Here is a 27,756-nt window from a genome sequence, read left to right as displayed (position 1 = left end):
CTCACTGATCTTGTGCCTTGATCCTTTACCAAACATTTCGCCAATTACCTTACCAATTTTCTATTACCAAAGCGATCGCCAATGCCAGAGCCATCCCAATACAATCAATAATGACACACGCATGCCCAATGCCCCAAGCCCGGAGCCCGCTGCACCCGTATATACAGGTCCAGTTCCGACCGAGCCGCTGAGCAACACAGCCCAAAACCGCTTCAACCCACGAGAATAACCTACTCTGCCTGACTCAAGGAATTGAAATTGCTCATTCCTTCACAACCGACATCCCTGGGCCCGTGTACACGACGACTCCCATCCAACCATTCCTTAGTCCCGATCGACTAGGTACAACTACCTGCTCCCACGTGGTCCTGTCAACACTCGAGATCTATATCTGCCGTCAGCGATCAATCCCGAAGCGAGCAGTAAATGCCGTCTTGTCTCGGCACTCATCCAGCTGTGGGATACATTGAGGATAGTACCCCTTCTAGCTCTCTAGACTAATATTTAGTGTAGTTGCTCTCGCCGTGCGTGCCGTATTGAATGTGTCTATTCAATTCATCGACCTGGATGGGGCATGTTCGACCACTGGTTGTTTGGAGCATGGCATTTAGGCTATAGACGTGCTCCATCGATTTACGTGCCATCGAACCAGTTTCAAGTGGAATACCCATTTAAAGGTAGGGGCCGCGATCCTTTAACACTGCTGCCATGCCATTCCATGGCGATCGGTAATTGATAAACTTCTCGGGTCAATGCCACTATACATCAATTTGAAGCGGTGCGCGCGGCGAAGGGCGGGTAGACGAAATAATGGTCTACGAAACTGAACCAGTGCGGTATTTAGATATTCGAATAGTCCACATAGAAGAAACTCTTATGTACTTCTAGCTTGTACTTGGACATGTTTGTTTGACATGGTTGGCCCTGCATGGTCGCCTGAGGTGTAACCGCCTCGCTTACCTTTGTTTACGGGCTTTAGAAGAATTGGAAGAGCTTAGAAGGCGCCAGATTGCAATGGCGGGACTCTTGCTCTTTCATTCGATTCGATCCTACAGTCCCTTTTATACTCTCTTCCATTCATTCCCTGCTCACACCATACTCTCCTTCAAACTCTCAACGCCGCATCGATCAGGCACATTGCTCAGTAAATTTGCCGCACCCAATGTAAAAGCATAAACATCCATCGCAAATATAGATCATATCATGGCTTATAACCCTTTGCAATGCTAGTCATAACGCTCCGACTGGTCTCAAACTTCATCCAATTAACAGGATTCTCCATCTCGTCTGGGAGCTGGGCCATCAGGCTGGCAAACTCCGGTTTGAGACCTACCACCCCAGTCTCGCGAGCATAGTCGTGCCAATGCGCCATGAGTTCCTCCAACTTGTCAGTTCGCTCTTCCTTCAAATCGTGCACCTCACCGGGATCCTCAACCACATTGTAGAGCTGCCACTCTTCTGGTCCAAATGGCCTGTTAACAAAATTGAGCTTCCACGCGCCTTTCCGCAATGCTGCCTGTCCGAACAGCTCCCATCCCGCCACATAGTCCTCTGGGTGGGGTGTTGGGGTTTTCTTTGTGAGGAATGGTACCCAGCTCGTGCCCATTATTTTTTCAATCCTCCTTCCTCCAAACATATCAATGGGCTTTGCAATCCCTGCCTGCTCTAGCATGGTTGGCATGACATCCATGACTGTGCAAAAGTCGTGGCAGATGGGCTGCCAATAGCTCATGTCCATGGATGGCTTCAAAATGAATGGCACGCGGATACCTCCTTCTGTGCTGAATTTCTTGTATAGCCTGCTGGGCGCAGTTGCCGCTTGAGCCCAACGACCACCATACCAAGCAAAACTGTCCTTGTTGCCGATATTATCCAGGGCATTGTTGTAATATCGCTCAATATAGTCCAGCACCTTTGGACCCATTAGCGGATGTGCCTCATAGCTGTATCCTTCCGCGCCGTTGTCGGACAAGAAGATGATCTCCGTGTTCTCATACAAATCATTTTCATGTAGATAAACGATTACACGGCCAATGTTCTCATCCATACAATCCACCATTCCCGCATACGCCTCCATCGCACGCGCGGACTTGCTTCGTTGTTCGGGTGTCATCTCTTCCCATTCTGGTACCTCAGGTGCCTGTACTGGGTGTGGGTTCACTCCCTCGGGAACTAGCCCAAGACGTTGCAATGCGGCAATACGACGCAGTCTGAGTGCGTCTGGACCATCATCATACATGCCGCGATACTTCTCGATGTTTTTCTGTGGAGCTTGCAATGGCCAATGTGGAGCAGAGAAGGGTAGGAAAGCAAAGAATGGTCGGTCTCGTGGCCGCTCATCAATGTAGCGTAATAGCTCGGTCGTATAGTAGTTGCTTGAGTAGAAGTCCGCCGGAAGTGTATTGTTGTTGACATATTGGCCGTCCTTCATGTGAACAGCGCTCACATTCACCTCCGCAAAACGACACAATGAATCACCAGTCTGGATTTCCGGCTCCCACGCGTAGTGGTTTGCCGCTGGAGGCAACAGTGCAAAACTGCGGTCAAACCCTCGATTGGCTGGCGAATGCTCGGGTTTGAGTCCAAGGTGCCACTTGCCCGCCATTATGCTATGATAGCCACCATCGGCGCGCAAGACTTCTGGCAAGGTAGCCACGTGCTCGTTTAGATAGCCCTCATGACCAGGTTTACCTTGGTGAATAGGACTGTCCATCAAAAACTCGGCCATTTGGCCTAGGCCCGTCAAATGATGATCAGTGCCGGTAAGGAGCATGGCGCGTGTGGGCGAACAGGCGGCGGCCGAATGAAAATCTGTAAACCGAGTGCCCGCGGCCGCGAGACTGTCGATGTGCGGCGTCTGGATTTCAGATCCATAGCAGCTGACATCAGAAAATCCGAGGTCGTCTGCGACAATGATTAAGTAGTTCGGCTTGGAAGGAGGTTTGAAAGAACCCATATCGGTTTTGGGTGACGCAGCCCGGCTTGGTGTTTGAGACTGTCGGATGAACGAAGCACTTTTAAGTCATGATAGCTATTATCAGACACTGATCAGATCGATTCCAGTGCTTCGCCATAGGTTGATCCTTGGTGGTGGGTGGGGCTTTTTAGCGACACTCGCGTTCAACGGGCCGCGGATCGATAGTTTCTGCATCGGCTTGATATCGGCGTTGGATTCCGAAGGGAATGCGCATCGGTACTCTTAATCTGCACATATTTAATGTTCTTCGGGACTAGGATTCCTTGAACTTCTTATCAATAGTTAAGGAAGTTGTACCAATGTTCGATATGGAAGGGCCTGATATGCCAATCACCCAACTTAGTTCGCCAAATATACGCCAGCACTAATGCAATGAAACTCCCCGCGTTTTGCTAATTCATCAATATCAAAACTGGATTTGTTTTTCTTTGTTTTAACTGTCAATCTCTTTTCATCGCCTCGACCATAGTATCTAACAATCAGAATGCTTTGCAACAAAACACTCACTAAAAGAGCAATCCATCCAACTATGCTGGCTTGCTCAATTCGGCGCCACTTTCTCGTAATAGTACTTTTCGGCTGCTTTCATGATAGCCTTAACCTCCGAGGCGGGGATTTTCTCCTGGCGGTCAAATGAATATAGACCATTTACCTCCTGCTCAACATCGCAGCTGTTCATAGATTAGCTTCAATCCGACAACGTCATGCACATTCTGAGGGGTGCACATATAAATGAAAAGAAGCAACTTACAGTTGCGTGTACACCAAACCGCATGAGTGTCCACCTTCGACGACTGCCATGACCAATTTTCTGAAACGTTCCAAGAGGTCCTTTGAGTCACTCGCAGTAGTGTATCCCCAATCCCTCTCACCAACGACGGTATCTTTGGCAGGAGCGATGTTGACACCACCAAACTCTGTGCAAATAACTGGTGCTCCTTGTTGATGCTTTGCGCCTGGATCCAAAATCGTCTTGCCTGAAAGGATAGGGTTGGTAAACATATCGTGGCCCGCCTTCTTCCCAAGAATCCCGCCCTCCATTTTTGAGCATGAAACAGACAATTCTGGGGAATCCGCGTAGTCGTGATATGTCGTCAAATCTGTCTGGACATGCTCCCAGCCGCAATTGTCATTAATAGGCCGAGTTGGGTCAAGAGTCCTATGCCGTCAAAGTTGGTAAGTAATTCAATGTAAACTTTTGGGTACAAGATACTGACTTGGTGAGGAAGTATACAGAGCGCATGTGATTGCGTTGCTCGATATTGTCACGTAGCGAAGTGTATCCCCAGCTCTCATTACCCGGTGTCCAGGTTACTATGCATGGGTGATTGATATCTCGCTTAACAGCCTCGGTCCACTCGGAGTTGAAACGATCGACATATGTCTCGTCAAACTCATAGGCGTTGGCAATCTCGCCCCAGACTAGGAACCCTAGTCGATCAGCCCAATAGAGGAAAAGAGGATCTTCAATCTTTTGGTGCTTGCGGCACCCGTTGAAGCCCATCCTCATCGTCATCTCGATGTCGGCTTTTAAGGCATCCGGAGACGGGGGAGTGAGGCCCGTATCGGGCCAATAACCCTGATCCAACACGAGCGCTTGCCAAAGCGGTTTTCCGTTCAGTCTGAAAGTGCCGTCACCATTCTGCCAATTGATATTGCGCATGCCGGTGGTGGTGTGCACTTCATCGACTAGAGCTCCAGCGCCATCGTATAAGCGCAGAATCAGGTCGTACAAGATAGGATGATCAGGATGCCAGAGCGCGACGTCATTGAGCCAGCAGCCGTCGGCAGTATATGGGGCTCGGTTCCGTAAATCGGAAGAATTTGGAACCCTCATTCCCACGTCCATACTGACAAGCTGCTTGCTTTCTGGCAGGTGCTTGACAGTTGTCGACACAAAGGTACCTCCTAAGCTTGACTCGATCTCAACGGAGCACTTGGTACCAGGCTTTCGGCCTGAGACTGCAACCAGGGCATGTAATTCACCCTTATCAATGTCATCTGAGCGCAGAACTGTCCCCTCGCTACTGCCACCGAGTCGCAGTGCAGAGACGCTCTCTAACCAGACAGATAGCCAGATCCCACTGGTGGGGGCATAGAAGATGTCCTCAGAAACCGGCTTCCAGTATTGCTTTCCGCGCAGCTGGGTGAGGTCATGTGGTGAATCTCTCACACGAACCGTCAGGCGGGCAGGGGTCTCAGTACTATTGGATTTCAGAGCATCTGTGAGGTCTAGATCAAAAGGCACATGGCCGCCACGGTGCCCACCAACAAGTTGGCCGTCCAGCCAAACAAAGCACTCATAATCGACAGCGCCAAATCGAACTAGCAGACGGTTACCCTTGCGGATTTCATCGGGTGTGCGAATGTCAGTGATGATACGCTCGTACCATATCACCTCGTGGGCTTCATGCAGACCGATACCTGAAGCCGGGGCTTGAAATGCAAAGGGAACCTTAATGGTGCGTTTCTGACTGGATACTTCATTCGCACAGATCCCAGTTTCCTGCCATTTCTGCGACACGCCGGAGTCTTTGTCGTCGAAGACAAACTTCCAGGGCCCGTCAAGGGACTTCCAGTTCAAAGAGGGGCGTTGGAAGTCAGGGCGAGGGTAGGTAGGAGAGGAACTCATTGTTGTTTAAGGGTTCGATGTCAATTGTGATCAAGAAGGAACAAAACGTCTGGATTGTGTCTTTAAATCATTCAGACGTTTGATAATTTATCTTGACTAGCTATTCAACCTTTGTCGGCTTTTGAAAATAATGTGGAGTGATGTCGGAACCCGCTCGGCGAATGACCCGATGTCGCGTCGTTCTGAAAGTGGATGGTTTAAGGACGCTGACTAGTCAAAAAAGAGCAAAAGCTCGGCGAATTATTCACTGTCGGGAATCGCTACGCTATTCTTTTCCCCCACCCGGTACGGTGGGGCACTGCATTAGATACACGCAGGGTGGATGCGCCGAGAGACATTTTTGCCAATTGTAGGCAAAGACTTATTTAAGTAGATCCGTGGAAAGAGCTTGTGCTTGATTTGGGCATCCTACAATCATGGCTTCTTCTGCTCGGAACATCTTGCTCGTCATCGCCGACGATCTCGGCAAGAATCTCAACATCTACGGACAAGAAAACTGCCCCGACACGCCCAACCTCGACCGCCTCGCATCACAGGGAAGTGTCTTTGACTATGCGTTTGCAAGCACGGCATCGTGTTCCGGCAGCCGCTCAACCATATATACGGGACTGCACACCCACGAGAACGGGCAGTACGGGCTGCAGTTAGGCTACAAGCTACTGCATTACTTCTCTACGTTCCCGCACATTGAATCGCATCCTTCCTTGTTTAATGCACTGGGATATTTGACAGGCATTGTGGGAAAAGTGCATGTCGGACCTGACGATGTCTATCCCTTTACAGTCCGGGACGAGAGCAGCACTCGCGATATTGCCTGGTTACGAGACCATGCAAATTCATTTGTAACCCGCGCCAAAGATGAGAAAAAACCTTTCTTCTTGACAGTTGCATTTTCGGATCCTCACCGTGATATGACTCGCGGCGGATTCGCCAACGATACCACATATCCTGAAGTCATCGAGAAGAAATACGACCGAGCTACAATCAATGTGCCGGAGTTTCTGACGGATGTACCCGAGGTTCGTCAGGAGCTTGCTGAGTACTATCAGTCAATCCATCGAATGGATCAAGGCATCGGCATGTTTCTCGACATGCTTGAGCAACAGGGTGTAGCAGATGATACCCTGGTTGTCTTTCTCAGCGACAATGGACCTCCCTTCATCAATTCGAAAGCCACCCTCTACGACTCCGGTGTGCGTCTTCCTATGGTGATTCGCTGCCCAGGCAAGAAAACCGGAACGCGCAACCAAAACCTCATTTCGTATTTGGATTTGCTCCCCACATTCCTGGACTGGGCTGGGCACAGCGAGAAGAACAAGCCAGATGCAAGTTCTCGGCGAGGAAGGTCTTTTTTGTCTATCCTCGATAGCGAGAAAATTGAGGCGGGCTGGGATTTGGTTTTCGGATCCCACACATTCCACGAGACTGTTTCCTACTATCCTACTCGATTCTTGCGTACGCGTCGTTACAAATACCACCGCAATATTGCATGGAAGCTTGACTTTCCATTCGCGGGTGATCTGTATGGTGCGCTTTCATGGGAAGGAATCCGCAACATGCCGCCGCCTGTTAAGATTGGTGAGCGTCTGCTGCGGGACTATATTCAGCGGCCGCCAGAGCAGTTGTTCGATTTAAAAAACGATCCGCAGGAGGTGGACAATCTGGCCGAAATGCCAGAGCACGCAGAAACATTGAAAGAAATGCGCAGTATTCTTGAGCAGTGGCAACGCGATACGGACGATGCATGGTTGCTCCGTGATGGGCAATCGGTACGTGTACTGTATAATCATCTCGACTCCGGGCTTATTCTTCCTGATCGGTTTGATTTTGATGTTGACAGACCCGGGAACAAGTAAAATATATTGGAATCTTAGTTGATCACATGCTCAGACGGAAAAATGTCCAGTTAGAGTAGGTATATAACTTTTCAAAACTGTAGACCACATAATGGCGCCATTTCAACTGATGATGACTCTATCAGAACCAGGAGATTTGTTCTATATAAATCATTCGAAAGCCATCCCGGTAAACCCCGTCCAGCGCGAATCCATAGTGTTTCGTCTCCCAGCCCCAGATACCAAAGAAAGCCAATCCTCATCCATATCTCGCGATCCATGCAAAAAAGGGGTATTTTCATAGAGTGGCAAGTTGACGTCTGGTGAAATTGTCGTACCCATGTTGTAGACCTTTTCAGGGACATGTTTCTCCATTATTCCCAGCCTCGTGAGACGGAAATTAGCCAGCGGATGCAGCAAGTAATCTGCAGAAACCTGAGGGAAAGAAAGTGGCAGATTTGTGCCAGTGCCGTTTGATTCATGAACTCCTGCAGAGTCGGTAGGCACTACACCTCCCGCACGAGCGTCCAGTGTGCGCACCATTTCAATTGTGGCATCCAATGTCCTTGTTATACTTGGGTGCAGGCTTCGCAGCTGTTGAAGATACTTGATATCGACGGAGATGAGTTCATTTATTCTGTGTGATTGGATGTTCCGTTCTTCTGCGGTCATGAAATGGCACAAGTAGTATAACTTCCCTCGAACTGCTGTATAGGCACTGATGCTTGTCTCTGGCTCAGCGAGGCTGTCCCAAGAATGATCAAGAGCCATCTTAAAGATGTCGCTGAGTCGACACGCGTGATTGTACCAGCGTAGCCGGCCCGAGCCCAAAAAATCCAGTGGTGCTGTGTTCATGCCGTGAAAAGATCTAGGCGGCATTTGCAAATCTGGGACCAGGCACCGGTAGAGATCGCAGCAGCATTGATGATAAAGGATGTGAAGTGCAAACAGTGCTGCTAGCATTCCCTGGCCTCGACGAACATACAGGACCTCCGAACTAAGACGCAAGTCTGTCGGAAGAGACGCTGCCCAGGTGTCGAGATCCGCAGCTAGTTTATTGAACTCGCTTGTTGGGTCACTGGGATGCTCTTCCTGGTGAGTACGCTTCAGATAGCGGAGCGTACGATCACGGCAGATGGCCAGTTGCACATATAATGCGCGATGACCTTGCTGAGTGCTATTGTCCGTAGCAGATGCTGACATTAGCATGCCCGGGGGAGCAAGAAATCCGGCCGAGTTAGCAGTGCGATAAAAAAAGCTTTCCTCATGAGCCGGGAGCTGAATACGGACATCCTCCTCGCGAAGCAATTTCAGCTGCTCAACGCCGCACGCAGTTGAGATATCAATGCAGTAGCAAGCCCACATGAGACGACGCCGTGTTTCTTTGTCCGTTGTGCTGAGGGCGCTAGTCTCGCAACTGAAATCCAAATCATATTCGACATTCAGCTGCAGTGCTTGGCAAAATCTACAGGCTAGACTCGACAACAAAAAACAGAGACCCATCTCTTCCGTCCGGGCACTGTGTTCATGAAGTAGAACAATAGCCATCAATGACTGGATCTCGATCCTGCCAATATGGGAGAAAACGATCTGCAATGCTGTGCGTGCCCATCCTGTACCGATGTCTCGTAGAGCAGTATGCTCCTTAGTCTTTGTTGCGAGTGCGCAAATTGCAAGGAGTAAAGGATCTGGGCTCGAGCTGTGGACAATTGCATCAAGACGCTGCATGAACGAAGGCTCATGGATAAACCCGAAGCTTCTCAAGGGAGCAATGTCACGGAAGAAAGTACCGACCAAGACGCGAACCAAGCGCATGTCCTTGAGAGAGGTCGCGGCATTGTCGGGGCGGGGAGGACTGCCGGTGATTCCACCACGGGAGACCAGTTCAGGAGCTAATTCGGAACCTAATGAAGAGGCTGGCTCACTCGCGATCGTCGTGGAGATAGAATTTCTTTGTCGTGTACTTTCGCTCTCCTGGTTAATTCTATCTCCTTGGACTCCGTCTTGCGTATTTATCGCATCCTCTCCCTCCCAGTCACCTTTGTCCTGTCCGGCCCCAAAGATTACTACCATGCTCTGTGACCTTTTGCCAGGGCGGTCATATGTACACTCTCGCCCTACTTTTATGCATCTCGCACAGGAAGGCCTTCCACCGCTACATTTCTGTCTCCGTAAACGGCAGAAGCGACAGCTAGACCCTGTACGGATCCGATGCAGCCCGGCTTGATTGAGATCATGCCGGCGGTCTGCAGTCATAGACAAGGCCACGCGGGTCTCTTGGGGCAAGCTCTCGTTTCCCGAACGCACACATTCGAGGTTCAATCGTGCACAGCGTCCACAGCTGTCACTCGAACCGAGTTGTAGATCACAGCGTACTTTGCGCGCACGACATGTCATACAACCTGTCTTAGAACGTCTCTTGGCTGACCTAGGGGCATTATTGTCCGGGGTCTTGCTGGCATTGGCTAGTCTCTCCATGCTGGACATGTATGCTCGGAAAATGATGAAGTGGATAGTGAAACGGCGTGTAAGTTGCTGTGCACTTTGTAGTAATGGGCTCTTTAGCGATTGCCGTGGCGCTAGGATGTCGCTTGTCGGCATATTTATCGGGATTCAATTCGATTGGATGCAGTCCAATACGATCCACACCTAATATGAAGGGCCCCGCTGTACCCCCGTGGAGAAGTTCGCCATCTAACTACTCATTATTGGCGTTTTATTCTAAGAGAATGCGCATGCGCACTCATGGTCAATGCCTCCAAATTGATCACTGACATCTATGCCGCTCTGGAATATGGAATTTCTTACGAAAGTCATTTATCGCTATTTCAGAACATGCGATATATCAAAAAGCTTGAAAGAGCCCTAAATGGGATCGGCCACCTTGGTATCCTCTACAGTCTCATTCTCATGTATAACCTTTCCTCCCTCCATAATTTCTTGTTCTCCGGCAACAACATGATCAATGCTCCCAAAGACTGTATCCATATGCTCCAAACTGATGCCCTTGGTTTCGGCAATAAACAAGTAGCAAAAGGCAGCCATTATGAGATTGCACCCCATGAAGAAATAGAATGTGTAAAAGCCAGCGGCGGCTAGGAATGACGGGTAGGCCTGTCCGAGGACGATGTTTGCTCTGTGAGGATTGCATTAGAATACGAATTTCTTTGCCACTGGCTCTGTAAAGTGCTTACACTTGCTGAGATTGTGAAGAGATGGCCACAGCATTGGCACGCACAACGACTGGCCAGATCTCGCTGGTCCAGATCCACAGCCCAGCACCCCAGCCTGGTCCATAAAAGGCATAGTAGCAGATTTCAAGGATTGTAAAGCCGATCCCAGTACCAAGAGAGTGTTTTCTATCTGGAGTTGCTGTTTGTGTCGTCACGGTGGCAATGGTAAAAGTGACACCGGCCATACCCAGAGCCGTGATGATAAACATAGGTCGCCGACCAATCTTGTCAATGAAGAAGAACGCAATGAAGGGACACATGGTGATGCATATGGCGACGACTGCTTTCACCAAAATGACAGTTTTGGGGTTTGGGAACACCTGCTCAGTGATGATACCCGAGTACTGAGATAAAGCACCGATACCGCTGAACTGCTGGCCGATGTTCATGATAATGGCCAGAATCAACCGTTTCCGGTAGGACTTGTTGACGATGAGCTGCTTGTAGCTGCCCTTGGTTTTTTCCTGTTCGTACAGAACAGCAGCCCTGATCTCGTTCAATTCATCCTCAACCTCCTCCTCCAAGCGTACACGGCGAAGTGCCTCGCGGGCTTGCTCGATTCTGCCATTTTGAACACACCATCGAGGAGTCTCTGGGCAGAATGGTAGCGCTAACAACAAAACCATGGGCGCAAAGAGCTGAAAGATAATTACAGTACGGAACTGCCAGATGCCCAGGTGTGGAGAATACACGCAGCCAAGAGCAATGTAAGTCGCAATCTTGTTCCCGATTCCGTAGAAGATCTGCCATATACTCATGAGTCTACCCCGAGTCCTCGAGTAAACCAGTTCTTCGATGTAGATCGTTCCGACAGGCATTGCAAGCCCTTGTCCAGCACCAGCGATAGCTCTTCCGCCAATGAAGGCGGCGATATTGGGAGCGAACGTCATGACAAATGTGGCGACGACAACAAGCGCAGAACCAGCACCAAGAGCCCATTTGCGGCCCAATCTATCGGCAATGATTGGGCTTATAAAGAAACCAAAGACGATCGCACACACGCTATAGGCGGTATTGATGGCGCCGACAAGATTTGGATTCGGGTTGTTGAAGTATTCGACCCAAGTGGGAAGCACTTGGATGGACGAGAAGACGGTGCCATCATATCCAAATTCAACCATGCAACAGCTAGCTACCATTGCCACTAGGTAGTTCTGGACAATGTGCTTTTGCACCATGTTGGTGGGTGAGCGAGCCCCGTGTCGGACGCTGATTTTTCAAAAATCTGAAATATTTGAGGTTCAATACCCAACAAAAAGGGAGTCCTAAAATAAATATATATTGTGGTCGACATCGTACTTCAAAGCAGACCGGGGTAGTTTAGTCTCGACGGGGTGCTCGAGCTCTGTGGGACGGAGAATTGTATCTCTCGCTGCACCGGCCTGTCGGGGCCTACCGAAGCGACATCCGTGCTAAAGAAATCGTTGGCGGGGGGGCCGAAAGAGAGCTATGGATGAGCTTTGGTCTGGTTGCAGTATTTTATTGGCCGGTCCCTGGCCGGTCCCGCAAATCGTAACTGACTCCATGCGGGGAACTTCGTTTACCGGGCAGGTAAATGCCATGTTTTAGACCGGCTTTGTTCCATTCCGACTAAGTGAGGAGTGGACAGGCGAGACAGCAATATGTGGTAGTTGATAATTGAATCATAAAAATAAAATCTTGGACAAAACCCATTCAACCTGACAATGTTGTTTTCATTTCTTTCTTCTCCGTAACTAAAGCCAGCGGCAAATTAAGTATTTCAATTGTATGCTCCTCGAATATTTGTCTCCTCAACTCTGATTGAGAACCAGTGGTTCAGTTCGACACATTCACCCTCGACCTGGATGAAGCTTAAGTATTCCCGAAACATACAGTCAAAGTCATCTCACCGATCACAACGGGGCTTACTATGCCGAAATCCTCCGCGCTTGGATTCGCATGCCAAAATAAAACGTGGCCATGCATGTCATCACATGAAAGCACATTTCACTCCACAGAAGTTGCCCTAGTCGCTTGGGTCACATTGCACAAAAACAGCTTGGCCTTCTCGAATCCCATGAAAGAGCAACCTTCATTTTCAAGGTGGCTAAATAAAGCAAACAGGTTCATAAACTCAGTCCGGCAATGTTGATTCGGGCATCGATAAAGCTTCTCCTGGCGCTTTTTGACTTGTGCATTTGTAATAATTCCATGTATGTCACGCTGATGTATAAGAGTGCGAAGAGTGGTGCTATTGACATCGGGGCTACCGAAGCAAAAGCCCAGCTCCAGATGGTATATCAAAGCACTCGCCTTTGCATAAATGCATTCGCAAAAGGGGCATGTTAGGTCCTGTGCAGAACCAATGCCTTCTGCGGATCTAGTGACGTCTACATCAATGGCTGCGTTGCCCCGAGGGGGGGACTGGGTGAGGTGTTTTGTCTTGAAGAGATGCCCTATTGTCTGTATCAAGAGTGTTGATATGTTCTTGATCATCCTGATATTCGGAGCGCAGGCTGGGAAATGGCCCATGAGATACTTTTTCCTGCTCCTCGTCGGTTCTTTTATCAGTTCCAGCATGGACTTTGGTATGTGCCTCGGCCTTGCTCTGGCAAACCCGGTTCCCCCGAATGCCCGACGCGTGATTCTGCTGGGGAGTGTGTCAGGATATCATAGAATTAGCAGAAACAATGGGAAACCAACCGTCTGGTCCTTCTGCGCCCAGTGGCCAGAAGTCTTCATGTGGATTGTCGCAGAATCTTCAGAGTAGAAGGCACGGTCGCACGTCTCGCACTGGAATCTTGGGGCCCAGTGGTCCGCGACAGTCATGTGTTGAACTTTTGCCTCTTGGGATCCAGAATATTCGCCACACATCTCACATTTGAATTCAGGACAATGCCAGTGTTCAAGTGCGTGCATGTGCTCGTTGGCAAGTCGCTCAGATCCGAACTTCTTATTGCACGTCTCGCATCCGTATTTCAGAGTCCAATGGTCCTTGGCGTCCATGTGATTTTCCACTGAGACCTGAGAGAAGAAAGACCGGGAACACATCTGACATTTGAATTTAGGAGCCCAGTGCCCGAGTGTATCCATATGGTGGCTGGCGGCTTCCTGAGATGCGAACCGTGTATCGCATCTCTCGCACTTCGTTTGCAAATGCCAGTGGTTTAGGGCATCCATGTGCTGCAGTACTGCCTCCGGTGAGCCGAAGGGTCGATGGCATGTGAAGCATGAAAAGGTTATGTTGCTCATCTTCTCATCTTTCAAGGGCAAAGATGAAAGATCCGACTAGTTGCAGGAAAGCGCAGAGCTGTCGGTACTCAAGGGAATTTGCGTGGTGGATAATGAGGAAGAAAGAAGGTGTAGATCAACCCCCAAGCTGATGAAGAAGAAGATGCTTGCTGCGAGAGAAGCTCATGGAACGAGTGTGGGGATTTTATGGAAGGAGATCGATAAAGCGGACGACAAAGGCCCGCGGGAGGAAGGGAGACAGAGGAGAGAAAAGAAAGAGAGAGGAGAGATTAAGCGAGCAAGTATTAAGAGAGGAAGTAACAAACTGATATACAAATAACCTCCTTCTGCTCATTCCGTCCGCTTTCAATACTGTTGCTTGTGAATCGAGTCAGTCAGGATGTCGTTCAGGCAAAACAAACAGCAATACAAAGTCGATTGATAATAGACTCGAAGGCAGCCAGTCTACATCCAGAATTCACAAAACAGGGTATCTTAATTATTGTAGAAACTGATTCACGATACATATTTAGAAGCTACTCCTGCCGATGCGGTAGTAAACCTCGATGCTTGTCGCTATGTCGAATAACCGGGGAACTTTCAGCACCCAGGTCCTGTTGATCTTCACTTGGTGGAAGATAAGTGGGTAGTCTCGGAGACCTAATTGAGCGCAGGCTTGGTAGCCTCCGTCGCTGTTTGAACATGCAGTTCAATAGTTTTAAGTGTTAATTGCAGGCCAGGCAGTTATCAATTGCAACCTTGGAACTTTCTTGCGCACAGACGAAAGCTTGGATGCAAGGCTGATTGCTTAGTGCCAGATGTAAATAAATTAGCGAGAGCCAGTCCAAATGACCTTGTACACCGTGTCGTCCCGACTCTGTAGGTATTTCATTAGCCAGTAATCATCTCAAAAAATATAGATACCCGTCCGTATGGACAGATGTGGGTTCCCCACGGGTCGGCCTTGGGGAGACCTATGGTTATCCATTTTGAAACAACGGGTCTTGGGTTCTGCCAGGATTTTCTGCACTTGCAAAAATGTCATGACAGCAAAATTTCTTATATATGTTTTCTTTTTCTGAACGCAATGCTTTGTTGCTAGCGCTCACAAGAAATTTTCTAGAATTATTTGCTGAATTGTCTACCTGTCATTTGTAAATGTCGGCGGGATAGACTAACCGGTTCTGGCAAAAAGATCCTCCTAAGCATTCGGGTCCGGTACACTTCTACGCATTTCAATCCTGAGAAATACGGCATTTCAAACCATTTCCGCGGTCTTTCTTGCATCATATCTCAGATGATGATATGTTGCAGAAGCTCGGATCGGGCACAGTGCTACCTCCAAGATTAAACCTCTCCACTGCACAGTGGACGACAACCGTCATTTATAGATCTTCATCCCAAGCTTCAACCTTCCCCTCACCCCTCATGATGCTCGCTTTTCTCTTTCGACATGAATGTCAGACCCCGCTTATTTCCTGCTGGCCTGCCTAGTTGGGAGATCGGATCCGACTAGGTGTTTCGGCGAGGATATCATTGCCCTCCAGTGACCTCAGAACCAAGGCATTGAGAGAATCCCCTCCTCTGGGGACATTGTTGGGTGATTATGGTCTGGCACTTATAAGGGCGAGCTGCCCAAGTGTTTCTTCACGTTCGACCAACTAAATATACTATACCGCACACAATACATTATGCCCACCCCATTCACCTATCACGCCAAAGCGCAGTCCACCTTCAAGCCGCCTCTCATTGCTAACGAGAATGCGTATCTGGGCGATGTCTTCTCAAGGTATCGCCGATAGTCATTTCGTACATTCTTTACTAACACACCCTATGTAGTGACAAGAACAATGCCGACAAACCCATCTCCTGCGGCTTCTATCGTCTAGAAAAAGGCACTCCGCTCATCTACGAGTATCACTACGACGAGATGAAGATCATCGTCGAAGGCCAATTCGAGATCTCGGATGAGACCGGCCAAACAGTCACGGCCGGGCCCGGGGATGTGTTCTATTTCCCCAAGGGATCCAAGATTACTTTTACGACGGAAGACTATGGGCTGGCGTTCTACGTGAGTTTCCTTGACTTTTCTGCTATATGTCGCTCTGACGTGATCCGCACATGCAGACCGGACAGCGCGCCGAGGGCCAGGCGTGATAATGGAGTGTTCCCATGGATCTGGGTGGGCCAGGCCCGATGGGGCTGTTTGCTTACAGTGGAGCTGACCTGGATGAGCTCTGGCGATGAGACCCATACTGTGTGTTTATCCTATAGAGTTTGGAATATACTACAATTGGATGTGTATACTTGTTTGAAGCAATTGAAGCAAGCTTTATCGTGGCCTGTCACGACAAGAATAGTCCGCCTGCCACGCCAATGAGGGCGAATATTCCAAATTCCTTGTTGTCTGATCACTTGTGGGGCACTAATAATACTCAGCTCCGATCGATAGCGCCACTCTAGACGTTGGGAGAAGGAGGTTTTGCACAGCCCGTATGACGTGGGAGCGAGTTGCCAGGGCAACTGCCAGGCACGCAGGAGATCCCGCGGTGGAGGGCGAGCGATCAGATCGGTGGGGAGGAACAGCTGGAGCCGATCGCAAGTCAGCTCTAGAATCATAATAAATAATAAGCGAGGGTACTCTTGAGACAAAGATTCCTCGGTATCCTTGTCGCGGCTCTGTTTAGTCTGTCTGCACGAAGGCAGTTAGTGTGATCCAAGGGGTCGGTGCCTCGTCCCTCCTTCATCCCTCTCTCTGTTTTTCCTTCCCTCTTCCTCCCACCCACCCTTCTGTCGTCTGCCGTCGTCCACCATGGCCATCGACATCGCGAAAGACCCAGCTGAGCGCCCCAGCTTGCGCCTGCCTAACCCTCCTCCGCTGCTTCACACTCGCTCAGGCAACGAGTCCTTCGACCGCCCCTCCACCCCCGCTGATAATGGCTTCACCAGCCCACCACAAACACCCCAGGGCAGCCCAAGCAAGAGTCGCATGCCGCCAGGCGCACTAAACCTGCCGAATGTCTTCGAGAAGGCCATGAAACTGACCCCTACCTCGCCCTCCAAATCCACCCATAACCACTATAACCACCCCATGTTTACACCCGGCAGCAAGAGCAGCCTCGAAGACTTCAACGAGAGTGTCATCCACCAACCTGCCAGTCCCACGCGCCGCGCAAACAAAGAGAATACGCCTCCAAATCTGATGCGCACACCCAAGGACTTGGGCGTCAACCCCACCGCCGCGGCCATCTCGCGCCACGAGCCATATCAATCGCGCGACACGGACACTTCGTCCCGGCGTCAGCAAGTCCAAATGCGCGGGCTGACTCCGGAGGAACTGGAGAAGCTGAACCAGCCCCGCGTCAAGCGACTGGTCAATGTGACTCAACTCTGTACGTGTTAAAATTGTCCTGTGGTTATCACTACTAATACTTGGACAGACTTCCTCGACCATTACTTTGACCTGCTCAGCTACGTTCACAACCGCCAAACCCGTCACACCCAGTTCAAGAACGCCTACCCCGACCCGCCTACGACTCCGGCTGAGGAGTATGAGCCTGCTCTGCTGAAATATCTCGGTCGCGAACGAGCGCATCTCCGCAAGCGTCGCACACGTCTGCGCCAGCATGATTTTCAGATCTTGACCCAGGTCGGCCAGGGGGGTTATGGGCAGGTGTATCTTGCTCAGAAGAAGGACACCCGGGAAGTGTGCGCGTTGAAGGTGATGAGCAAGAAACTGCTGTTTAAGCTGGACGAAATCCGTCACATTCTGACCGAACGCGATATTTTGACTGCTGCCAAGAGCGAATGGCTCGTCAAGCTTCTGTATGCCTTCCAGGATGATGATCAAATCTATCTGGCCATGGAATATGTGCCTGGTGGTGACTTCCGCACCCTCCTGAACAACACCGGCGTTCTCCACAATCGACACGCGCGATTCTACATTGCCGAGATGTTCAGCTGCATTGATGCCCTTCACGTCCTGGGATACATTCACCGAGACCTCAAGCCCGAGAATTTCTTGATTGACTCAACCGGCCACGTCAAGTTGACCGACTTTGGCTTGGCCGCGGGGATGCTGAACCCGAGAAAGATCGAGTCTATGCGGGTCAAGCTGGAAGAGGTGGGTAACACTCCAGTTCCATTCGGGCAGCCGATGGAGCAGCGCACGATGGCAGAGAGACGACAGGGCTACCGGACCCTGCGTGAGCGCGAAGTCAACTATGCCAAATCGATTGTCGGCTCTCCAGACTACATGGCCCCCGAAGTGCTCAAGGGCGAGGAGTACGATTTCACGGTTGATTACTGGAGCTTGGGTTGCATGCTATTCGAGGCCCTGGCAGGCTACCCACCCTTCGCAGGTGCGACGGTGGATGAGACGTGGCAGAATCTGAAGCGTTGGCAAAAGGTGCTTCGCAAGCCCGTGTATGAAGACCCGAACTACTTCCTGTCGCGTCGAACTTGGGACCTCATCACCAAACTGGTTGCGGCGAAGGAGCAGCGGTTCAAGAACATCCAGGAGATTCATACGCATGACTATTTCAGCGAGGTCGATTTCTCGCATCTGCGGGAGCAGAAGGCCCCCTTCGTCCCGGACCTGGACTCGGAGACTGATGCCGGCTACTTTGATGATTTCAGCAACGAGTCCGATATGGCCAAGTACAAGGAGGTGCACGATAAGCAGCGCGCGCTGGAGGAGATGGCAGACCGCGGCGACAAGATGGGCAAGAGCTTGTTTGTTGGATTTACCTTCCGGTATGTTTCTTTTCTTTGGTTATTCTGCTCGCTCTTTTCACTGACTGAGTCTCCTATGTAGTCACCGCAAACCCGCCGTGGATAGCACGGGCCGCAACTCGCCCCGCAAACCCATTGCGACGGATGGCACATTCGGCACAATGTTTTAACTGACAGACTTTATGTTTCGCTGAAGCCCGCTTTGACTTTGACTACTCCGAGCTGGATCTTGGGTTGGGTTGCTGGGCATGTTTCAGTATGAGTTTAATGTTGCTTTTTTCCTGTTTCGTGAGATTCCTTTTTATGGTGCGGTTTACTTTTGATGGCAGGAGTTTCAATTCAATTCAAGGCTGTATGATACACACATAGACTAAGGCAGTTCTGCCATCCGCCTACATGGTTGTTCTAGTAATTGACCACAGGGGCGGAGAGGGAAGAGCAAAAAAGATGTCAACCATGCCCTCGCCCTCAGTTCTCGGGAAGCTGGCGCACCATCTTCAGGATCTCCGACTCGCCATCTCCAATAACGGCTCTGCCATTCACCCAGTCGACAGTCTAAAAGAAAAACACATTAGCACCCATATCCGTATAACCATCAAATCCTCAACCAAAAGCAACCCCACGAAAGAGAGGAAAAGAAAAAACTCACGACAGGCCTAACAAAGCTTCCCCCATCCTCCTTAAACTTCTTAATCGCATCCTCCGCATCCTTCGCTCCCTTCACAAGCTCGGAAACGCCATAAGTGGCCTTACCGCCCTGCGGTCCCGTCCCGCTAACAGGCGAAATATAATCCAGGATATTGCGCAGCTGATCCGTCGTCGGGGGGTTGGTGGTGACCTCCAGCTCGAACTCGCCGCGCTGCTGCTTCGCATGCGAGGAGTAGTCGCTTGCTTGGTCTTCCGTTGCTGTTTCGGAGGCGTTGGTCGAGGCTTGTTTTAGAATGTTCAAGGCCCGAGTGCTGGAGGCGACGGACGGGGAGTGGAAGAGGGTTATTGGGTCAAGGGTCTTGCTCTGGGGTTGGTGGTGGTTGGGTTAGCTGTTGGTTGTGGTGGATGGGATGGGAAAGTAGAAGATGGAGAGTTGATATACTTACGAAGCGGAACATTTTGAGTGATGTTCTTCTGGTATGTTGGAATGGGAGAAAGTGAAGAAGTTGAGCTGTGCGAGGAACAGAAGTTCCTTGACTCAGGAACGGAATGATGTCATGTCCGGGTTTCGGCGGTTGTTCTGAAAGTCATGTGATGGACTATGCAAAATGGGATGTGCATTTCTATTGTTGGCGTTTATTTAGTTATCGAGCCAAATTTCATGAATCTGTCAATTATTCTTTGCTGCCTGTCTAGGGATATATTGAGGAAGGCATAAACGCCCAGCTCCTATTCCTCTTGCTCTTCATCTCCCTCTCCCTCTGCCTCGCCATCATCCCACCGATGCCCTATCCATCGCATAGATATTCAGTAAATCCTCTGTCGCAGCCTGATGGCTTTTTCAAACATCCAATCTAAACACCCTAAGCCTTAACTCTATTAAACCGCACCGCCTCCAGCTTTTCCTGATCCAGATCAGCCCGTTTCTGCGCCATTGCTGCGGCAGCTTCTTCACTTCCCCGGTCCCGCGCTGGTACCGCACGACATAGAGGTATGCACGCTTTATCCACTTGGTAAAAAACATCCTTACGTCTTCACTAAGTGACCCCCTGAGGGTCTATCCTGGAATAGAAATTAAGAATTAAAACCAGATACAGTGTTCTTTGTATCAAAGGGCTGGACAGAATCGACCCTGAAAGTGAACAATCAACGTGAAGGGAATTGATTCAGGAGACGGCCGTCCGTCATTGGCCAATTTTGGCCGAGGAATAGCTTTCTGTCTTGTCTCTGGGCCACCAGCAAATCGCCGGAAGGACTTGCCCGAACGGGCTTAACCCACTTGGAGGATGTGACTACAAACATATATTTCGGAACATCCAGGACTGAGAAAAGGGAATATTGTAATTCTTTGGAGACAGCCGTGCAAATGTCCCTGTTCGTTGATATCGTCGCCCCCAACGGGCGCAGCTATAAGCAACCCACTGGCCTGTTCATCAACAACGAATTTGTGTCTGCGACGGGAGGGGAGACTATCACTTCATTGGACCCCGCGTCTGTCATAATCCAACTCAATTGCGACGAATCTCGCTGATGATTTATTATTTGATAGAACCGACAAGCCAATTGCGACCGTGCATGCTGCCAGTTCCGAAGATGTCGACCGCGCCGTGAAGGCTGCCAAAGCTGCTCTGGTGCATTCGTCATGGAAACTGCTGCCCGCCACGGAGCGAGGCCAACTCATGATGCGATTGGCCGATCTCATGGAGGAAAACCGAGAACTCTTTGCTACTATTGACGCATGGGACAATGGTATGTCTTGTGTCGAAGAGATATTCTCGCCACACAATTAACGTTCATCAGGAAAGCCCTACCATGTTGCCCTTGAGGAAGACCTTACGGAAGCAATCACTACAATCCGTTACTATAGCGGCTGGGCCGACAAGACCTTTGGCCAGACTATCAACACCACCCCTCGAAAGTTTGCTTACACCATTCGCCAGCCTATTGGCGTTGTGGCCCAGATCATCCCTTGGAATTATCCTCTTTCGATGGCCACTTGGAAGCTCGGCCCTGCGCTTGCTTGCGGCAACACCGTTGTCTTGAAGCCCGCAGAGCAGACCCCTCTGAGTGCTCTCATTCTTGCCCAGCTGATCAAAGAAGCTGGATTCCCACCCGGTGTTGTCAATATCGTCAATGGATATGGACGAGAGGCTGGCGCAGCACTAGCGTCGCATCCGCTAGTCGACAAGGTTGCGTTTACCGGTTCAACGGCCACAGCCAGGGTAATTATGAAGACAGCCGCTCAATCGCTCAAAAACATAACTCTTGAGACCGGTGGTAAATCCCCACTTCTGGTTTTCCCAGACGCAGACATGGAGCAAGCCGTGAAATGGTCGCACTTTGGTATCATGTCCAACAAAGGCGAGATCTGCACTGCTACCTCTAGGATCTTTGTTCACCGAGATATCCTCGACGACTTCACTGCCGGCTTCAAGAAGGCAGTCGAGAGTGTTAAGATCGGCGACCAGTGGGATGAATCTGTCTTTCAAGGTCCGCAGGTCACACGAGCTCAATACGATCGCATCCTCTCTTACTTCGAGATCGCCAAGAGTGAAGGAGCCACAATCCTCACGGGGGAGCTCCATACAAGCCTACTGAAGCGAAAAACCAACACGGATATTTCATCCAGCCTACTGTGATCATCAATGCAACAGACTCGATGCGCATTGTCCAGGAGGAAGTTTTCGGTCCGGTAGTCGTACTTTCCCCATTTGACAGCGAGGAAGAAGCTATTCGCCGCGCCAATGACACTACCTACGGCCTCGGTGCAGCAGTTTTCACTCGTGACCTTGAGCGTGCGCACCGCGTGGCTGCAGAAATCGAGTCCGGTATGGTGTGGGTTAACAGCAGCCAAGACTGCGATCCTCGCATTCCTTTTGGTGGCGTGAAACAGAGTGGTATTGGGCGCGAGCTGGGAGAAGCTGGTCTTGAGGCTTACAGCCAGGTCAAGGCTGTCCATATTAACATGGGTACTAAACTTTAGGTTTTCTATAACAAGCACCAGTGTGCATTATGATATAGAATATATATTGATGTACATATACAATTGTTTTGAAATAGATTTTACCTCATTCTGGGTTGAAAATACATTAGGCGACGAGCTGAAGGGGGCTAAGGGAAGTACAAACTGCTTTCCAATGTTGTTGGAGCCTTACGCGAGTCAAGTAATATTACTACAGGGAAGAATAACATCTACGTAATTGTGAGTGATTAAAGGATACTGAATCTTGATATAAAAAGTCTGCAGGCTATCTTGTGAGCCAGACTTGACGTTTCGACCTTCGAATATCTAGCCAAAGTCCTGCACCTGTCCCACGACTCATGCTACTTATGAGTTGGAATTGTCAGCACAAGTCCAGGGCCTGGAGCCGCCTTGTTTTTGAAGGGAGTGAATGATGTTAACAACCGACCCATATGTGCCAGCGATAGTTATGAAGGTCCCAACCGCAATTATGAAACCGCTCCAAAAGGCAAGGGCAATCCACCTCCAGTTTCTCTTTTCGGTATGAATATCACCCCAGTTGTCGTAGAACCACATACAGCCAGCAGCTTGGTAGGCTAAAACTGCCCCCAATAATGCGCCGATGAGTGAAACGAGGCTATTGAAAACTGGAATGCCACTTGCAATAACGTATGCAATAATGGTGCACCCAAATGTGCAGCCAATCCATGTACTCCAGTGGACGAATGTGTTCGTCGTCAAATGTGGCGACCCTCGAAGGATACGGACAAAAAGGTATTTGCTTGGTAGCTGGTGTTTAAAAGGTTTTATGAGCGTCGAACAGGCGAGGCAACGGGGTTTTCTTGGAACGACCATTGTTTGGAGTATAGACTTACATGAAGCATGATAGTTGTTGACGCAATCAGGCCAGGCAAAGCAATACCATAGGAGACATTCTTGATCAAGGGACCAGCAGATCCTAGAGCAGGTGAAGCTACCATGGTCCCGCAGTAGTAGTAAACTGTGGCACCCACGGTAACATACAAAACGGTCGAACCTAACTGACTGTAACAGACAGCACGACTAAAGTATCGAAGGTCTCGCATTTCAGCGGCAATAGAGAAGTATGCTGGTGTGGCGGAGCAAGCAAAAATTAGAGTAGACACAGCGGAAACGCCATCTGCAAACGACGGGTTTTGAACGAGTTTAAAATCCGTGGTCCAGCCCTGTGGTGCAGAGCTCGGTCCACCTTGTATAGCAACCGCAATAGTTACGGTAAGAACTAGGAAGACACATATATTAGAATTAAAGGGTAATGTGGAGAGAGAAAAAGGGCTGAATTGTCGAGGAATAGGGGATGAGTACAGACCAGCTGTGACGACACAGGCCAAACCAACCCACGCTATCCAACTGATTCGACTCAGAGTTTGTATGCTAGCAAATAGAAACCCAATTGTAGCAGCAACAACAACAAAAGCAGCAGTACAGGTGCCGTGGCTCGAGACAGCATTCAGGCTGATCGATATACCTAAGATACCGGACCCGGCAACGAAGATCCAATCTTTCGTACGTTAGTATCCGTCATACTTTGAAAGTATATCAGTCAGTCATTCACTTACAAAGGCTGAATGCGAGTCCAAATATTTCCCGCCCGACTTTGCCAAACATCAACCCCCCTGCATCATTCATGCCATATACTTCGCGATGATTCAGCTTGAAGACACCAACCATGTGGCTAGTCCATGTTGCGATTCCTGCCACGATGCACAGTAAGATAATCCCTGGCAGCAATCCGAGCACATCAAAGGTTGCCGGGATAGAGAGAACACCCAGACCAATCTGGGTCTTCAGCATCAAAGCAACTGTTCCCCACCATCCAACCTAGATGCCCTTGAGTTTCCTGGTCTTCAGAGATTACAATCATTTCAAAACACTTACACTGCGATAGTTAGGGCCATCTTTGTTGACCTCGCCGAACACATCGTCATAAGTAACTCCGTCGATTTTTCCGGTCTGATATTCCCCATCCTGGAAAGGTATATCTGTCGTGTCCTCCGAATTCACAACGGGGACGGGGCTCTCGTTGTCTTTTGCAGCCATGATGTTAAAAGCTTGGATCTTAAAAACGGTAAGTCTAAGACGTTGGAATGGATTTGGGGTTCTTTTATCTAGGGTCCCTCTATACGCGCGACACTTTTTTTCTATTTGCAAGACATTCTGTGTACCGCACTACACATAGTAAACTACATAGTGGGATATGTCACTCCCATCTCCGAGAATGGTAGTAAATAGCCCGCATTCCTCGCTTCATTCCAACTATCAAAACAAACCCCTTGATTATTCCCCTCTGCCCCACTAGATAAGCTGAATGTTGACATTGATATGAAGCGTATTTTGGGATAAATTTTGTTCTAGACTTTATCCACTCCTACCATCAACTCTACCCCTGATTCTATTACGGATCGTACGAGTACGACGGCCAGCCTAGGCATGCGTGCGTTTTGAGCACATTCAAATCCGCACATCACTTACCGATAAGATATTACAATTACCGCGGCGAAAACGACCTGGTTCACGAGATGCACAAGTTCTTTGCAGTCAATGGAATCGCTTCTAGTTCCTCGCCACCAAAAAAATATGATTACAGCTTATATTTCTATCTTAATAAATGACATAGTTATCCCCGCTTAAGGAAGCTTAGATATCTAAATAGTATCCCGAGTCTTTCTCCCTATAATAAGAGATCAATGAGATTGCTGAAATATTCTCTCTTTTCCCCCTGTAGGTATAAAGCGATGCATTCAAGCCTACTGTTGAAGTATTGGATCTGGACCCTCCACCTTTTGAGATAGACGAGTGATTATTGTTGATTCCAATCAAGAGTGTGATCAGACAACTCATATACAGAAAGAATATCGGGTGCCTCGTTAGCCAAGCATCGGGCAGATAAAACGAAACAGAAACTCCGAAGCTATGCTCGGAGAAGTATATTATAGTATTCTACAATCCGGTATGATCAAGAAAATTTAACTTAAGAAGGTACAGCCAAGAAGGTTAGCCGCCCCCTTGGTTCAACGGTATGATCTATTGTGGTATGAATCGTTTGTTCTGCTGCAGCTTCCGGTAACGCTCTCGAGCTCTGCTGTTGGAACCGGAATAGATGCAGGAAGCTCACGCATAATGTCAGGAGAATCAGAGCTCTTGATCGCTACCAAAGCCTGCATTCTCTTTCTCCGCTCCCACAGGGCCCAGATGAGGAACACGATCGCCAGGAGACCAAGAGGAACGCCGACGCCAGCCCCAATTGCTACATCGTTGTTCGAGTCGCATGTATTGCTGTTGGGATTGAGCACTGTTGCGCTCGAATTCGCGGCGTGGTTTGTTGGTTCCGTTTGGTTTTGCGTTTCAATCGTGATATGGGCTGCATCGGAGGTGGCATTCGACAATTTCGACTTTTTGACCAAGTCGGACAGGGCGGCCACACCGGGGACGATTTTTGCGTTGCTCACTTTGAAGGGTGTTGCGGGATCGCCAGTTATGCTGTTGCTGCAGGTTGCGACGTTGTCATCGGCGACAACAGAGTTGCAGCAGTAGTATGAATCCGAGCCCGTACTGTTCAAGAGTACTAGTGATGTTCCACCGGCAGGTCCATAGGCCACTATAGATAATGAGTTAGTGTGTATAAATTACCCAAAAACAGTTTGGCGAGGACTCACTTCCGCAATACTGAGGACACTTGTCGGATTGCCATGTCGAGTCGCTGCAGCTCCCGCGCGAAAGGCCGAATGGTTGTTCGATAGCTAGACACAGTCCATTCGACAGGCAGATGGCGTCTGGGCCGCAACAGGCACTCGCCGTTCCATCCCCAAGACAAGGAATATCCCCGTCAGCTGGTGTACCGTTCGGATAATAACACTGCGTTGCCCCTGTGATCACGGCCAGGGCATAGAAAAGAATGACTTTGAGCACCAGGCCCTCCTGAAAAGAAAGTACTGCCATTGTTATGGCGGGGAAGAGGCCATCGATACTCCCCAAAACAGATGGAGGGATGTGCTTTTGGAAGGCAATTCACCTGAGGGGGAGGCTGGAAGACATAAGAACAGATCCTGCGGGCGGGGGGGCCATGATATCTAAAGAGAGAAGGCTCGCTCCACCGCGTGTTATAGCGGCCTTCAGCCTCGCCCGGCATAGCGTCAGTTGGCGCGGAGACCATGAATTCATGTACTCCTCGTTGTCGTCATTAGTATTGAATAGGATATCTACTGTGTGTGAATAATGTACCATGTAACTACTGGGCAGAACAGTTGTGTTTGGGTTGAGTTTGCACCACGTACTCAGAGTTCCATTGCGAAATACGGGGCATTTTCGTGTTAGTCTGTTACCCACAACCACTTCTCCACCGATCATAATTGGTGCAACGACCCTTATAGATCGGCAGGAGAAATAGAACTTTTAGCGATTTCTTATCCAGGGTGTAAACTGGTGATAATAATGCGGCTAAGTGACCCCTTCCGCATCCGCTGCAAGTCATGAAGTAAAGATCACCATGTCTCGGGAAAACGTTCATTAACCATTGGCCCGCTCGTTTTCAGCAGGGGCCATCCATACAGAGGGAGGGGGCTAATGCTAAATTAAGGGCGTAGGGGTTACTTAGGTATTGTAACTAGTCTTGCTGAAGGGTTTTAGCGATGATTATGTCGCCCTCACGATTAATGCTTTTGGTATCGCGAGTCCAGGGGCCCGTTCGGAGCGACCCAGGACCGGATGCGGGCGCGGTTCTGTAGTTTAGCCCCCAAATAAGGATCAACGCTCGATACAGTAATAGTATCGGGCATGGGGTGTAACACGGCCCCGGGCTAGAAGACGCGGTCTTAGCGTGTTCGACTAGGCTTCGATCCTACTTCACTGAGGGTGGGCCCTGATATTCCGTACCACCCAGACGGATCGTCAGGTCCAGCGTTCGGAGTCCTCGGTGCTTGGGCTATCGCGCGTTTTAACCAGTAAGGGTCGGTTTCCAGATGCGTAGCCAAGGCGAAGGCTGACGCTGTATATACAGAGTGATGAAAGCACCTGGGACAGATGCGATGTCGCAATGGATGGAAGAGAGCAGGAGAAAAAGTCAAGACCAGGCTTTCTGTTTGGGAGAAGGACTGTTTCCTTTATCCCCTTTTCTCAAGACCATTTTGTGCATTCAATGAAAGAAAAGAAAGCAGTCTTGCGATTCTGCTAAGGTCTGATCTGACGACAAAGAATCTAGGGTTTGCAGTGGTCGTGTTGACATCTCCACGTGATTTGGATACTGTTAAGGTGTCAAGGCATTACTATCAGGCATTAAATATCACGTGATATTGAAGATCATGTGACCCAACAGGATTCGCAATGGCGGCCTTTAGCAGGATGAAGTATACTTCGATCCGCTGTTATTTGGTATGGAAGAGTTCCATATATATATTATATGAGACTTTGCTAGGTGTTTGATGTCTCAATTACGTGGTTTCCAAGCGTGATGACTACTCCGAGTCCCCCTCCAGAGAACACTGCGACGCTAGCTGCAGTTGTAGCTA

The 27,756-nt window shown here is 49.5% G+C and overlaps 12 protein-coding genes across 12 annotated transcripts; 4 read left to right on the top strand and 8 right to left on the bottom strand.

The window, feature by feature from the left end:
* Window positions 1–1,201: 1,201 nt before the first annotated feature.
* N7510_005429 (arylsulfatase) lies at window positions 1,202–2,956 on the bottom strand (the record flags this gene model as incomplete). The annotated part of the gene is made up of 1 exon (XM_056977355.1): window positions 1,202–2,956. One exon carries the CDS (start codon window positions 2,954–2,956, stop codon window positions 1,202–1,204), a length of 1,755 nt encoding a protein of 584 aa, XP_056833387.1.
* Window positions 2,957–3,518: 562 nt separating this feature from the next.
* On the bottom strand, window positions 3,519–5,609 carry N7510_005428 (glycoside hydrolase family 2 protein; the record flags this gene model as incomplete). The annotated part of the gene is made up of 3 exons (XM_056977354.1): window positions 3,519–3,648; window positions 3,729–4,136; window positions 4,195–5,609. The coding sequence occupies 3 exons, from the start codon at window positions 5,607–5,609 to the stop codon at window positions 3,519–3,521; spliced, it is 1,953 nt and encodes a 650-aa protein (XP_056833386.1).
* Window positions 5,610–6,025: 416 nt separating this feature from the next.
* N7510_005427 (sulfatase family protein) lies at window positions 6,026–7,465 on the top strand (the record flags this gene model as incomplete). Its single annotated transcript, XM_056977353.1, has 1 exon — window positions 6,026–7,465. The coding sequence occupies one exon, from the start codon at window positions 6,026–6,028 to the stop codon at window positions 7,463–7,465; it is 1,440 nt and encodes a 479-aa protein (XP_056833385.1).
* Window positions 7,466–7,615: 150 nt separating this feature from the next.
* On the bottom strand, window positions 7,616–9,517 carry N7510_005426 (fungal specific transcription factor domain-containing protein; the record flags this gene model as incomplete). The annotated part of the gene is made up of 1 exon (XM_056977352.1): window positions 7,616–9,517. The coding sequence occupies one exon, from the start codon at window positions 9,515–9,517 to the stop codon at window positions 7,616–7,618; it is 1,902 nt and encodes a 633-aa protein (XP_056833384.1).
* A 792-nt stretch (window positions 9,518–10,309) lies between these two features.
* N7510_005425 (MFS sugar transporter-like protein) lies at window positions 10,310–11,855 on the bottom strand (the record flags this gene model as incomplete). Its single annotated transcript, XM_056977351.1, has 2 exons — window positions 10,310–10,580; window positions 10,639–11,855. The coding sequence occupies 2 exons, from the start codon at window positions 11,853–11,855 to the stop codon at window positions 10,310–10,312; spliced, it is 1,488 nt and encodes a 495-aa protein (XP_056833383.1).
* Window positions 11,856–13,308: 1,453 nt separating this feature from the next.
* N7510_005424 (uncharacterized protein) lies at window positions 13,309–13,890 on the bottom strand (the record flags this gene model as incomplete). Its single annotated transcript, XM_056977350.1, has 1 exon — window positions 13,309–13,890. One exon carries the CDS (start codon window positions 13,888–13,890, stop codon window positions 13,309–13,311), a length of 582 nt encoding a protein of 193 aa, XP_056833382.1.
* A 1,670-nt stretch (window positions 13,891–15,560) lies between these two features.
* Window positions 15,561–16,026, top strand: N7510_005423 (cupin domain-containing protein; the record flags this gene model as incomplete). The annotated part of the gene is made up of 3 exons (XM_056977349.1): window positions 15,561–15,658; window positions 15,709–15,940; window positions 15,997–16,026. 3 exons carry the CDS (start codon window positions 15,561–15,563, stop codon window positions 16,024–16,026), a joined length of 360 nt encoding a protein of 119 aa, XP_056833381.1.
* A 655-nt stretch (window positions 16,027–16,681) lies between these two features.
* Window positions 16,682–18,773, top strand: N7510_005422 (putative serine/threonine protein kinase; the record flags this gene model as incomplete). Its single annotated transcript, XM_056977348.1, has 3 exons — window positions 16,682–17,261; window positions 17,310–18,624; window positions 18,686–18,773. 3 exons carry the CDS (start codon window positions 16,682–16,684, stop codon window positions 18,771–18,773), a joined length of 1,983 nt encoding a protein of 660 aa, XP_056833380.1.
* A 298-nt stretch (window positions 18,774–19,071) lies between these two features.
* Window positions 19,072–19,709, bottom strand: N7510_005421 (uncharacterized protein; the record flags this gene model as incomplete). Its single annotated transcript, XM_056977347.1, has 3 exons — window positions 19,072–19,158; window positions 19,253–19,615; window positions 19,698–19,709. 3 exons carry the CDS (start codon window positions 19,707–19,709, stop codon window positions 19,072–19,074), a joined length of 462 nt encoding a protein of 153 aa, XP_056833379.1.
* Window positions 19,710–20,617: 908 nt separating this feature from the next.
* N7510_005420 (aldehyde dehydrogenase ALDH) lies at window positions 20,618–22,234 on the top strand (the record flags this gene model as incomplete). Its single annotated transcript, XM_056977346.1, has 4 exons — window positions 20,618–20,742; window positions 20,801–21,000; window positions 21,052–21,801; window positions 21,852–22,234. 4 exons carry the CDS (start codon window positions 20,618–20,620, stop codon window positions 22,232–22,234), a joined length of 1,458 nt encoding a protein of 485 aa, XP_056833378.1.
* Window positions 22,235–22,579: 345 nt separating this feature from the next.
* On the bottom strand, window positions 22,580–24,292 carry N7510_005419 (uncharacterized protein; the record flags this gene model as incomplete). The annotated part of the gene is made up of 5 exons (XM_056977345.1): window positions 22,580–23,002; window positions 23,089–23,474; window positions 23,562–23,753; window positions 23,812–24,073; window positions 24,131–24,292. 5 exons carry the CDS (start codon window positions 24,290–24,292, stop codon window positions 22,580–22,582), a joined length of 1,425 nt encoding a protein of 474 aa, XP_056833377.1.
* Window positions 24,293–25,263: 971 nt separating this feature from the next.
* Window positions 25,264–26,191, bottom strand: N7510_005418 (uncharacterized protein; the record flags this gene model as incomplete). Its single annotated transcript, XM_056977344.1, has 2 exons — window positions 25,264–25,850; window positions 25,909–26,191. 2 exons carry the CDS (start codon window positions 26,189–26,191, stop codon window positions 25,264–25,266), a joined length of 870 nt encoding a protein of 289 aa, XP_056833376.1.
* Window positions 26,192–27,756: the final 1,565 nt, after the last annotated feature.

Source organism: Penicillium lagena, assembly GCF_028827675.1.
Source record: "Penicillium lagena strain IBT 129212 chromosome Unknown utg000003l_segment0_segment0, whole genome shotgun sequence".
Classification (NCBI taxonomy): domain Eukaryota; kingdom Fungi; phylum Ascomycota; class Eurotiomycetes; order Eurotiales; family Aspergillaceae; genus Penicillium; species Penicillium lagena.
This window is presented reverse-complemented; position numbering and strand designations above follow the sequence as displayed.